The following is a 13,944-nucleotide window of genomic DNA, read 5'->3' on the forward strand; positions in this document are numbered from 1 at the left end:
AAGCACCATGACCTGAAACTACACGCAAAAAATAATGGTTACTTTGCAAAATTACAGGCTAAAGAGGTAGAGGGTATGTTTTCAACTTGTTCGTGGGTTCTCTGGATCCTTTATGTTAGAACATGGTCTGCCACGTGGGACTGGTATTCTTCCCCAAAGATTTCTGTCTTAGAGCAAGGGATAGACAAACAAGGGAGCAAAGCCAAGGTCGCAAGGGCACAGCACGTATTATTATTTTTTAAAACCTAAAAGATATTTTCCAAATATATCTGAGAAGCATATTTATCTGTTCTTCATTTGGTTTTGACTGGTGTACATGTGAGGTAACTGTACCCTTTTGGTTGATGTATGCTGTCTCTGCATCTTCTTATTCCGCCTACCTACAGCCTGCATGGGAAACTTAATGCATTTTCTTAGGCACCTGGGCCAATTTTTGTCCCTCTCCCCTGGGTTAATAATTCTCAGCTACGCGGGTAGTGGTTTACATTTAGAAAGATGCCCTGGCTATATTAATTTCCAGTTTTCTTAAGAGACTAAAATTCCCAGAGAAAATAGCATGGTTTTATAGTGCTGTGAAAGGCTTGCACAAACTGTGATATATCCTATCACTCATTTTTATAGTTTTATAGGTATTCTGTATTTAAACGCTATCGTACTGCTTATAATGAACAAAACGACGAAGTAATTTGTCAAATATTATATTCTGCATCATTTATGGCTCTATTTTGGTGTGTTATTATTCCGACTAGTCTAAAAATTGCTTTAAGGAAAGTAAAAACACCTCTGTAATGCCAGGTAACTTCATTGGCTGCAGTTAATTTGATTTTCTCAATAGCAGGCAATAGACTAAATGGAGTTAAAATAATGCAATAAATAGTGGCATCCACGTCTCACCGTAGCTCAAAAAAAGCGTATTGAATCTAGGTCGATCTGCTTGAGAACTCTCGAACAGTTTTGATAATTACGGATGATTTCGATAGACGGGTGGGCTTGATTCAAGGACGGTGAGCCACAGGCAGCAAACTGCAAAAGAGAAACTTGTGGTGTTCCATCCTACGTGGCAATTTTGCATCGTCAGAGGGAGGTTTCAGGGAAGTTCACGGGAAGGTGAATTGCTTTTTTGTGTACTTATCCCTCTTCAGTGATGAAATTGAAATGTTCTTTGGAGATGACAGTCTTTGAGGATGGTAGCTGGAAAGGATGCCAGGAAGATCTCACAACTTCAAAGAGTGGAAATTGCCGAGAAGGTTACCCAGAGTTAGAGATAGCAGGGTTGTGGGAACCCCTGCATCCTGAGAAGGTGCTCGTGGACCGGGGACTGTAGAGAGGATTGTCAGGGGAGTTAGTCATGGCATCTAGACTTCGAGGGATGCCACAACAGAACTGCATATGCTTATGGGAGGGGATGTAAGTGGTGGTGCTTCTCAGTATGTCTGTGCCAGTGTTGCAGGGCAGTGATGGAGAGCAGGAAGAAAATATTCTTCTCGTGCATGTGAGCAAAACAGCTTCCTTTTGGAGAAAAGGTTGTGCTGTAAAAGGATGGGACACTAGATCGGGACATAAATCGTTCTTAAGACAGAGAGAAAAATAGCAACTCCAGTGCATTGCTCTGCAGTACAGTCTCTTGTGTTTTTCAGGAGGGAGTTATTTGTTGGCCGATTTCTTTAGGATTTTCAGGGTGGATTCCCTCAAGGGAGAAGGGAGATGCTCATTGCTCTGTGCACGTCTGAGTGAGATCCAGACGTCACAGCCTGTAGCAACAAGGAGAAGTGAGGACGGAAAGCTGGAAACCGGCAGCTCCAACAGAGGAGCGGAGAGATAGCAGGGATGGGCCTGGGACAGCTCCTTGGGTCTCAGAAACGCTGCAAAGAGCTGGGGAGCAGAGGGGCCGGAGCAGAGCGTGCTTCCCTCCAGGCTGGTGAAGGACTGGCTGTCAGGCTGGTGCCAGGGGCCCTTCTGTGGGACTCTTCTTGTGGGTAGGAGGAAAGGTGTGTAAAAGCTTTTTCCAGTTCTGTTCCCTGGTCACTTAACTCAAGTTTAGGAGGTCGATTATCCTTGTTTGCTTGCTACAGGAAGCGGTGGCTTTGTTGCCGTATAAAAGCCGCTCATTCTCTGAGGAGTTTGCTGTGTCAGAAGGTTGGCGTGAGTCCATCTCAGGGCTTTGGCGATCCATAGCTGCTCAGATGTCCTGCCTCTGAGCTTTCAAATCTCTCTTCTCTTCCGGCAGATAGCAGAGAAGAAGGTATGGGAATAGGAAATTTGATGTAGCAAATGGACAGTGGAATAAGAAAAAAAAAAAAAAAAAAAAAGTAAAGCTTAGTGAAAAAGACACCAATAAAATAGAGACGTGCTGGGAAGTGGAGAATAACACATGGGAAGAGAAGTAAATGGAAGTCAAGAGAAAAAATTGGAAATGGGAGAGAAAAATAAGTGACAAACTGAGTATCCAGAAAATAAACCTATGGTTACTCCCTCTCCTCAATTAGTTGACAGTGGGAACACTGCCTTTAATCTTCCTGTCCTCTGAGGGCATCACTTGCCTATTGCATCTGCATCTGTGAAACACTGTAGGGTTTACGTGACTGTGAGCTACATTTTTATTTTTTGGATAAGGGGAAGTTTAGAATTTTATTGGCTCACTCTTGGGAAAATGTCATTTAAGCTTCAAATATTTTGAGCTATATAACTGGAAAATGTTACTTAAGTGGCTTTTAATTGATTCTGTTTGTTTCTTTTTAGTGAACTGTACATGCTCAATTGACTTGTTTTTGATCTCCATTAGATTTTTTTTTTCATAATTTATAAAATAGCCTTCAATCTGTTCGTTAAATATTCACTATTTCCCTTTGCTTAAGGCTGTCCTATGAAATTGTATAGAACAGGTGATTTATTTCAGATGAAATACCAGTAAAAAACAGAAGATGAGCTTTTTAAAATCTTGTTGCTTAATTTCTAAATATTTAGAGCAACTTCCAAGTTAAGAATACAGCTTTTGTCCAATTTCTTTAGAGTCTGTGAGTCTTAGTACATCTTGAGAAGTTGAGGCTTAAGTTACTTTGTTTAAACTTCAAAAAGTGAAACTAGGACAGTTTTTTCTTTCATTACTCCCTGCAAAATCAAGTCAGGTGCAGCCATACCAGCTGCAAAACCGTGCCACATTCTTCTCTTTGATTTTTCTCATCTGTGACAGAGAATTCGGGTACAAAGGATCAAAAGTCAGACATGCCCTTTGAAAAATGAGAAAATTCAGAGTTGTAAAAGTAACATGAGAGTTAAAGAAGACTGAGTTTTTAATTTAATAGTTAGCATTTCCTTAATTTTCTTTTTTTCCCCTTTTTCCCCCATTTAAATATATCAAAACACTGAAGTACAAAGAGAATTTGGGATGAAAGATTAAAGATGACTCAGCCTCCATCAATGTCTGCCCTGTTTTTCTTCTTAAAAAAATCTTTTACCATATTGTAGGCACTAAAACATAGATTTTACCCACCAGAAATAATGAGATGTTTCAAATCCTGTAGATTTTTGCTTGATGTAGGAAAATGGCACTTTTTTTTTTTTTATGTTTAGGCAGCATAACACTTTGAACAATTTCACGCTTGAGAAGTGACAAGCCTACGTGACTGCATGATGTGGTATTTTACTTGGGTCCACTCTGTATTGAAATATCATCGGCAAAGTACTTTGCAAGACTTGCATTAAGATGTTATGTTCCACTGTACCATAAAAGCCCTAAACCGAATTAAATCCAGCAGGTCCCTAGCAAACTGCCATTAGTGTCAGTGAAGAGTTTCCAACTGAATATAGAGGATACCCTTATACTGCTGACAGTTTTGTATCCTAAAGAGCGTGAAATGAATATTCCCTGTCCCAGGCAAAATCTATTACTGTATTAGAGCTTTCAATTGTACTCTCCTGATTTCCAAAAGGCCAGTCCCCAAATTTGCATCTTTTTCTGGGGCTCAGTAGATGAAGGTTATGAAGATGTGTGGTTTTACCTTAAAAGTCTGTGCTTCCACGTATGTGTTTATAGCTATATGCTTGTCCTGGAGTTAATTTTCTTCTTAATAGCTGGTATGGTGCCGTGTTTTGGATTTAGGATGAGAATAATGCTGATAACACACAGATGCTTTGGTTGTTGCACAGCCATGCTTAAACAGAGCCAAGGACTTTTCGGCTTCTGGTGCTGCCCTGCCAGCGAGGAGGCTGGGGGTGCAAAAGGAGCCTGGAAGGGACACAGATGGGACAGGTGACCCCAACTGGTCCACACCAGCCCATGCTAAATATTCCATACTACACAGCATCCACCTGAACAATTAAACTGGGGGGATGGCTTGGGGACAGGTGAGTGCTTCTCAGGGGGACTTGCTGGGCATCCGTCAGCGGGTCATCATCTGTCACCGGGCATCACTTGTTTTGTGTATTGTTTCATCATTATTATTTTTTTCCCTTCCTTTTCTGTGCTATTAAGGTGTCTTTATCTGAACCCAAGAGTTTTACCCTTTTTCTGACTCTCCCCCATCCCACTGGGGTGCATGGTGCTGAGCTGCCAGGTTAAATAGCAACAATGCTGTTGCCAGAATTAGGTGAATCTTAAAAGTTGTATGTAAGAAAATACAGGTGACTAAAGAAAGGGCACTTGCTGTTCTGCCAGCTACTCTTACCAGCATTAAAGGCTTGCTGATAACCTAGTTAAAACCGGTCTCTTGGCTGAAATGTGAGAGCAATACAGGAATCGAATAATCTGTGATTTGCTAGGATAATACCTGGTTGGTCTGAAGCACCTTTGACTGGAGGATTGGACCTGGGACTGTCTAAAGTTGATTGCATTAATCTCACAAATACTATATCATGGTAGGTAGGCATCGTTTCTTGGAGATGACGTTGCTGAGACACAGACAAATAACATGCCCCCAAGTAATACAAGACCAGAAATAAAGCACAGCCTTTATTTATTAAAAAGAAATTAGGGAATAAATTGCAAATGACTGTTTGCCTCTCCTGAAGTCTGCTACTGCCTAGCAACAATTGCTAGATAGGATAAACATCATTAACTGTAAAAAGTTCGATGCCTAAAAGACATTAAGAGTGCTGATATGCAGTCTTAAGGTCTCTCCGTACTATTTTAAAACATTATCTTTTTTTGCATTTGGAGCCTAAGGGTAGTCCCACTTTTGCCCATGGTACGTGTATGCATGCATGTGCCCACTAGCTTCTATATAATGCAATTTGTGATGCTGTAGTTAAGTGTGGTAGGGAAATGCTTCTGCAGCCAAAACAAAAATTAAAAATCTTGCATACTACATGCAGAAGCTTCTCGGGAAATCATTCTAGCTCACTGTTCCTGTCAAGCTGGGGAATATGCCTGTTAATTTCCCCTGACAGAATACACATCACCTCATCAGCAGCCCTAGAAAAATGACAAAACATCCAAACTGAAGGAAAAAACTGACTGCCAAACACTTTCATTGCCCCTGCAGGAAGGGGGGAGGCAGGCTGGGAGAGGAGGGGCATGCTTCAGAAATTTCAGGAAAGTAGAATAATTTACCTTACCACCTGTAGTGTCCCACAGTTACGCTTTATATTTCTGCAAAACCCTCATCTCTTAGTCAAGATGTGACCCTTTAAGAGTACATTTGAGCCAGAGGGTACGTGGTCATTTAATTTGAAAAAGAATAATTTATACCTCTGAATCTGGAGAATGTGAAATTCTTTTAGTGTTGGAGCTGAGGCAAACATCTCTGTGCAAAATCTATACCTGCATATATCGTACATACTGAAGTAGTACGAACAAATGCAATTTGATCACGTACTGTGCTGTGTGTATTACCTGTAGCAATGGTAATTTCATTTGAAGTTACCGTGTAGCTTCTTGAAGGCTTTGTAGCACTACTAATAACAAAATTTGATGAATTTATTGAAATATCCACTACTGCGATTTGGCTTAAATGAATGAGGTATGAAAAACTTCAGCTGAATTGTTGATTTTCTGAATTGCACACAATTTGCTTCATATTCTGAGTCTTCCTGTCAAGTGGCACATCATGGTAGAGAATATTTATAGAAAATTATGGCAACGTTTATCATTGCATCAATATATTCATATTACTGGACTGCTTTTTTGTTCTTTTATAAGTGAAAATTACGACAAGATGAGAACATTTTTATAAACACTGCATATTTCTGGAACTCTTGCACCAAAGTATTTTTCCCTCACGCTGAAGGACTGACTTTATAAGACATTGACAGAGATCAATGGTCCATACGTAAAAGTACGTTACTTCTAGTAAACGTATTAATATAGTATTTTTATATAAATATACTACAATGGATCAGCTTCCTATGACAGTGAAATTACACAGCCACATAATTACATAATCCACATTGCTGTACAAACAGTTCTGGTTCTTATGTTGCAAAGATAATTTTCAGACTGTGAACTGGGTGAAAACTGGTGCTGTGATGTCTGCTTAAGCATTTGGACAGCCTGAAATTAGAGCCTAGAGAGTTTTGGATGTCTCCTTTTTGTTTTGATGGGTATTAGGCTCTGCAGTCTGACAGTTTCTGCTGTAATAGCAAATGAGGAAAATTAAGTTTGCAGTGTATTCTAGAGAATGCATTTGCTTTTGTATCTCGTGTGGTATTTGGCATAGAGCAGAGTAGGACATATTGGAACAATTCAGAGCTTCCAGGGGCTGCTGAAATTATGATGAAGTTTACGGTTGGAGGTTTTGCTGCCATGCAGTTGGGAGGTCATCTGGCGTATGACAGAAGTGGCTTGCGTTTCGTTTGTGTGATGAGCAACTGCCAAGAGTTTGGCCAAGAGAAGAGCCAGAGAACCCTTGAGAAAGACAAAGCAGCCAAGCAGGGACACGGAGTTACGCCAGCAGACCCGAGGTGGTGTGCCTTCTGCATCCAGCCCACACAGAAATGGTTACTGCAGTAGATAATTGGTTATTTGTAACATGTCCTGTGCAGGATGTAAAATCTTTCCAGGTACATACATGTATGTGCATAGGTATACTCTGTACATGTGAGTATTACAGACATAAGTAACATACACACGTGTTGCAAATACAGTTTGGCACAGAGGCATTCTGACCTGGATGGCAAGTTTTTGCTGCATATAACTCTCCAAGATCAAATTGCTGGTCAACATCTGGACCAGAATAATGAAAAAATGATTTTCATTTAGGTTCAGTTGTAACTTGAAGTGTTTTAGAGCCGGGTTTACTGGCTGGGGCCTGTCTTTTAAGTATTAAATTTGTCTGTGGTAATGGAATTTTGTTGTCTTGGTTTTAAAGATTTATGCATCGGTGCGATTTGGGAATTAAGAAACATTAAATCTATGTGACCAGCGACTTTTGTGAGAATGAGTTTCATAGAATCTCAGAATGGTTTGGGTTAGAAGGCACCTCAAAGACCATCCAGTTCCACCACCCTGCCATGGGCAGGGACTCCTCACACTAGACCAGGCTGCCAAAAGCCCCATCCAGCCTGGCCTTGAACACCTGGCTGTTTTTAGAAAATACAACTAACCATTTTTCTCCTAAAATATATTCAAAAAGCTAACAGCTTTGGAAAATACTTCAAAGGCCGTTGCCCATCCCAAAGTTTTGTTGAAGTAGTCCCCCAAAACCTGTTAAAATCAAACTTAATTTAGATATAGAAATCAGTCTTGGTTTCAGATGTGATACCTTGCTTTGGCTCTACAGAGTATGTCTGAGGAAGTGGTAGCAGTAGCTTTTTTTCATTTGTGCAAATTGGCCTTTTCTTGACAGACACTATTTTAAAATTCTATAAATAAAGTATTTATTAGTAAATAAATTCAAAAACAGTCTTCCTAGAGCCAGGAGGGGATTGTGGTGGCAGTTGTTTTACCTTGTTTGTTTCTAGCAGTTACATGATTCAGTACTACTTAATAAAATATAATTTCTGCAGGGGTGGGATTTTGAAGCCCTTGAAAATATTAGCACTTATATTTCTGAATAGGTTAAGGAGTGAGTAATGCAGTGAAAGTAAGTCCCAAGGACATAATTACAGGATACTATTTGGCTGCGTACTGCTTGTCCTGCCAACATGAAGAAGCAGGCACACAGAGCAGAATATGATTGGAAAAACTTGAGAAATATAATTGGGGCACGTTGGCAAGACTGATGCAGAACAGACATCTCTTCTGGTGCCCCACATCACTTGATATCGCTCATTTGAAGATGTCTAGACACTTCTATAAAACTATCCAAGTCAGAGTTGAACCAGACAGTGGGAATAAATTATTTGTATTGCAGAATTCCTTTGTATTTAAAGAATGGTTACATTCAACATTAACGATGAAGCTCCTCATTTAATTCGGTATCCTTCTGCTCCTTGTAACCAGCCATAGACTCTCTACAGTCCTCTATGTGCTGATATACTAGAAAATGATGCATCTTGTTTATTATCTCAATATCATGAGATAGCCTGGGGAATTCATGCAAGAGGCATTTTTTACACATGGGTTCTGCCTGCAAAACAACTCCAGCAATAGCACTGTAAGGTTGCATATTTCCATCTTATACCATAAAAGCTAGAAAGAAATTGTTTTCAACTGCCTTAAAATGCAAACACGGACTACGTGGAGAGGACTTGCTTTCTTGTACGTCGTTCCCAGCAGCAGTGGTTTAGCAGACAAAGTTCATTGGTATGTGTTACCGACTGTTGAGCTGTGTGTATGTTTTCCAGATATAGCTGGCTGGAATTAGTTCAAATGTTTTGTTTGCTGATATACAAGAAAGGAATAAAGTTCCCTTGCTCTCTCCTCTACTAGAGCGGCTTGTTACAGTTCCTATGGAATAAAAAAGAAATGGAAAAATAGCTTTTCACACCTCTGTGTTGAACTCCTAAAAGGACAGTCATTTTTAGATGTTCTGCTCCTGCCTTCTTTTCATTTTTATTGTGATAAATAGGATTTTGTTTGTTCATGTGGGTTCTCTTTAGAAATTAAACTATCCCCTTCCTGCCTGGACATCCATTTGAATGCAATTGAGCTCTGGTTGAGTTATGGCTCAGGAAGTCCCTCTTGCTATCATCTGAGCTGCCATCACAGTGGGTGTACGTGCTGTTAGCCCGTCCCTGTTGTGAAAGAAGCTGTCGTGGTTTAACCATGGAGGTCCCTCAGGTTGTGCGCAGGTGTCAGCTGGCATCTAGCCGTGCTGCATTCCAGGGTGTACTTCAGTGATAGTTCTTAAATGCAAGGATGTTACATTTATGATCTAACATAAGAAAAGATGAACAAATGAAATGGCGATACAATTGGAGACCACAGTTTTTAAGAGACTGAATGCAGTCTTTAAAAAAATAAAAAATAAATAAAATAAAATAAAACTTCCTGAAGAGATCTTTCTACCTTCTTAGTAGGTGTTAAAACATTAGATTCAATTTGCAACTTCGTAAATGTGACAGTCTAATTCCCAAATTTGCTTTCTGTCACTCACGTATGAACAAAATGTGTTGTTATTTTAGCTGTGCTACAGACTAGATCATAATACTGTCGGTAAAAATGTATAATGGGGTATTTGCTAATAGCATATACTGTAGCTCATGAATATTTGGCTTTTTCTTCTTTCCAGACGCTTTGTAGTTTTGAAGAGAATTTTCTCATTTTAACCTGTCATTTATGATGCCAATTCATCCTTTAATATCTTCTAGCTTGCTACTTTAGAATTCCCTCCGAAGAAGCTCTTTGGAAACAAGGATGAACGAGTGATTGCAGAAAGACGGAGTCACTTAGAGGTAATGGCATCTTTCTCACAGCCTTCTGAAGTGTATTTAGGTGGAGTACTATCTGCTTGACCAACAGAAACCATTCCCGGACGGTCGTAGTTAAATAGCCTACTTGTAAGTATGAAGTTACTTGCTGCTTCATTTAACACAGGAGATGGCAGCAGTAGATTGCAAAGTAATGAAACATGCCTTTTAAAAAAATTAATCCTAGTCTGGAAAAAAGCGACTCTTCGGAGATGTTCACAGGAGGTACATTTATTTAGTAGGGAAAGGTTGCGGATGAGGTAAGTGTTCACTGTAGACAGATGGTCTCTGTGCAAGACGAGATTAAAAAAAACTTGCTGCTTTAAATGCGATTTGTTATCTGAAGATTTACTATTTTATCATGGTTACTATATCCAAATATCTCATGACAGAAGGAAAGCGATATTTAGGCATCTCTGAGCTTTATTTTGTAACCCAGCTTGGAGTGTTTTGTTTTTTTTTTTTTCTTTGAATTAGTTTTAAAGCTTAATTTTATGGTGGACAGAGTTACTGAGTGAGGGTTTGGGGTTTTTGTTTGTTCTACAGTGCTGTGTGGATGGCACAGTTTTGACTCCTATCGCACTTTAGGTCTTTATATATCCATGCTAATGCGCGTATTATTGCAGCCCGGGGGCAGCAGGTGGGGTTTTGGGAAAGAAGAATAGGCGGGAACAAAGACTAAACCATATACCCCACAACTATTTTGTAGCCACATGGGGATAACCTGATCATGCAAGTCATAAAGAATTACTTTCTTTGTAGGGCTGAAATAGCATTAAGTAGAGCTTTAGAGAAATTAATATAAAAGTAGATTGCTTCCAACTGGGATATTTTCTGGCATGTTTTGATTTTTTCTATGTACTTCACCTTTTCTTTGATCCAAAAACAAAACATCCTCCCACTGACTTTTGATGTGAGGCTGTCTTACATATAGCACAAAATGTAATCTGTTTTTTGTTTCATGTCCTCCATAGAGGGCATAAAGGCATGGCCGCATTCCCGTCTAGTACTCAGTTTGCATATTTTTGTACCAGTAAGAAATTTAATCCCTTAATCTTTCTGACCTTTCATTGATTTCCTAACCGACTTTATTGTAATGTTTCTGAATGTTAAAACTGCTGTGTAGAGTGATGCTTTGATCACAGTCATGTAGTATTTATGGCTCTCTATGTAGCCAGTTTTTAGCTTTACATTAAGTTGTATCTATTTTAGCGAAGTCATTTAGAACTGTATTGCCTATATATTTTGCGAATACTATAATAAAAATATATGAGCACTGTTTACATGAATATGTTTTGCCATATGCCAGGTAGTACACTGGGCCATACCATTCAGTAATCTTGGCAAATCAGTCAGCATTGGAGAAACTCAAGATCTCCAGTGGTCAAGAGAAAGTTGTATTAAGAGGACAAGGAGCCAAGTAAATATTACCATTCCTGCCATGAGGAATTTGATGCAATAAGCTTGTCGTCATTTCATGAAAATAGCAAAAATGCCTGATGTTTGGACCTCTGCTCCTGGTATTTTATTCTTTCTTTCGTTGTGCATTTTTGCAGTAGTTTGCTCTGGCTTTGCACTGAAGGTCGGTAGCTGGTGAGTTTCAGCGAACATAACTGCAGCCTCCTTGCAAAGCAGTGGAAGAAACCACCTAAGTAGTGATTGTTTCCCATGAAGTCTTAGAAGACTCAAAGCACATCTTGAATTATACTGGGAAACTATTTGGCAGACAGAGAATGTGTGATAGGGTACTATAGCACAGGCACCGATTCTATTTAAAATGCCATCTGTTGCTTTCTCATCATTTTCAGTCTGGAATGAACTTTGAGCATGTTTCAGTAGACTAACCTGAAAGTAGTAATGGATGGATTGCCTTTATAAGGGACATGGTCTCTTGGCCTTTTGAACAGGGCACATTTCTCATGTGGAAATTGGATCAGGTAAAGGGTGAGGAAGTCAGACCTTGATAATGAGCTGAAACATGGCTAGTATGCATTCAGTTGGCTTTCATACCCCATTCTGTGCCTTGATTTGCTGTAAACACTATGCAATGGTTTGCAAGCCTCGCAGGTGATGTTATTCTAGTAATTTTATGTGGTATAAAAGCTTATTTGATTGTTTCCCATGGTTAGGCAAGAGCTAATGAGGTAATACAGCACTTTTAATAAAAGCAAAGCCCATCTTCTAGACCAAAAAAAAATACTGTATGTTCTTACCTGAAGTCTGAGCTGACCTTATTGACTAAAAATACATGGCAATCTGACAAATATCAGTCTAATAATAGTGCTCTGAACAAATGTTCCATGTTGTAGGATCATTAGTAGAGCTGTCATCTCTGTGGTGGACGATAAAGAAATTAATCTCCTCTTCCAGTTTCTGTATTAGATCTTTGCATATCTTGAATGAGCTTTGTGTTGTTTTTCCCGGACTTTTTAGATTAACTTTGGAGTGGGATAGAACAGCTTTGACTAGTCCAGCGCATTCCTGAGCAGCATCCCCTGAGGAACAGCAGTTTCTTTTTCTAATCTACATTTTTTCCAAGCACGCACATAAATGAAATTTCAAGATGCAATGTGCACCTCTTTAAGGGATGAAACAACCAAGGCTGTCATTTCAGTCCAACAGCCCGTCTAAAGTGTGTGCTGAATTGAGCAGTTGGTTACTGAAATGGTCTCGTAGGCTCTTCTCCTTATGTCAAGTCTAAATTGCAACTCACAGTCTGATCTGGGAAAATGAGGCGGTTAGACTGGGAGTTGTAGGAGCAAAACTACTCTTCAAAATTAGCTAAATGTACAGCAGAGAACTACTTCTGTTGCACACATCTAAGCAGCTACTGTAATTGCCTCTCTTTGGGTCTAGTCAGGGAAAATTTTCTTGTGCCTAATTATAAAATCATTTGCCCAAAATGTCCTTTGTGGGACCCATAGCAGTTTAGGAAGTTGTTTTTTTTTTTTTTTTTTTTTTTTTTCCTACACTGCACCCCTTGGGTTCTAGCCACAAGAGGAGCAGAAGTCCTGAGAATAGCAGGAGGGCTTTTGTGGCACTGCTCAGTGCAGCTAGAATGGGGAAGAGTGTATTGGGTGCTGCTGGTGGGCTGTTGCTTTATTTATTTATTTATTTATTTATTTATTTTATTTTTAAGATTGCCATGTAAATTACCTTGTTTCAGCTTTAGTTCGAAAGTGGGTGTATTACTGTATTGTAACAGGTATGACATTACTTTGAGTAAAAGACTCCCAGATTACGAGGGTTGTGATTCAAAATCACAATAAATGCGAAGTTTAGGTAAAACATTAAGTTATTCGTTTATCCTTTCTATCCTAGCTGGTAAAAATGCTTAATAACCGAAAGCTTGACAGTACGTTGTTGGTAAGAAAGCACCTTATGCATATTTTTTTGTGTGTGTGAGATGAACCTGGAGAGAAAAAACTCTTTGATCTCTAGCGTGATACATATTTGCAATGTAAAAACTTTTGCTTTGGTTCTTGTAGGTATAACATAAAGTCTTTTGACCAATATCTTATATTTCCATAGAGGTTTTGAAAAGTAATAGGCAAGTTGGCACAGGGTTTTCACCTATATATCACGAGAGAAAGCACCTAACCTATGTTTAAAATCACCTATCCTAAGAGCCTTGTTGCAATCTATTAATTTAGTATTTCATCAGGGACCTGTTGCAGGGCAAAACTCTAAATTAATTGTTCCACAGTCTAAAGACTGTAATTTCACTTCAGAGCCAACCTTGCTTGATTAAATCCGCCTTAAATGAAACAGCCAAGAATTCTTTTGATTAAAGTTAATGAGTAGAAGTTAGTGTGTATCTATCCTTTCATGCAATTAGAAACCGGTAAATAAGGATATAGGATCCTTTTTTTTTTTTACCCTGATGAAATCAGATGTATACCTCCTTTTCTAGTTTATAAGCAAAAACTTTGTAAAGGAAGCACATGTCACAGGAGAGAGATAATTCAATGAAGGTATCTGTTTCCATTTTGTCTGCAGAATATCTTTTATTACTGGGGGAGTTACTAGATCTGTGGATGACAGTAAAAAGTTTTCCTGAAATCCCCACTGCCCTGGACACTGCATTTTTGTATCATAATCATTCCCCTGCTTATTTTTTCTTCTTCTCTTGGGCTCATGCTTTGTAGTAGTAATGAA

The 13,944-nt window shown here is 39.2% G+C and overlaps 1 protein-coding gene across 3 annotated transcripts in view; it reads left to right on the forward strand.

Moving 5' to 3' along the window:
* Window positions 1-13,944, forward strand: part of KIF16B (kinesin family member 16B) — a 138,037-nt gene that overhangs the window by 110,705 nt on the left and 13,388 nt on the right. For 2 of the 3 annotated variants that reach the window (XM_084284584.1, XM_084284585.1), the window contains one exon: window positions 9,688-9,771. The exons of the other annotated variant lie outside the window; for it this stretch is intronic. In XM_084284584.1, the coding sequence (XP_084140710.1) occupies window positions 9,688-9,771 (84 nt within the window). The remainder of the gene's footprint in view (window positions 1-9,687; window positions 9,772-13,944) is intronic. 3 annotated transcript variants of the gene reach the window in all.

Source organism: Netta rufina (genome assembly GCF_964035555.1).
Source record: "Netta rufina genome assembly, chromosome: 3".
NCBI lineage: Eukaryota > Metazoa > Chordata > Aves > Anseriformes > Anatidae > Netta > Netta rufina.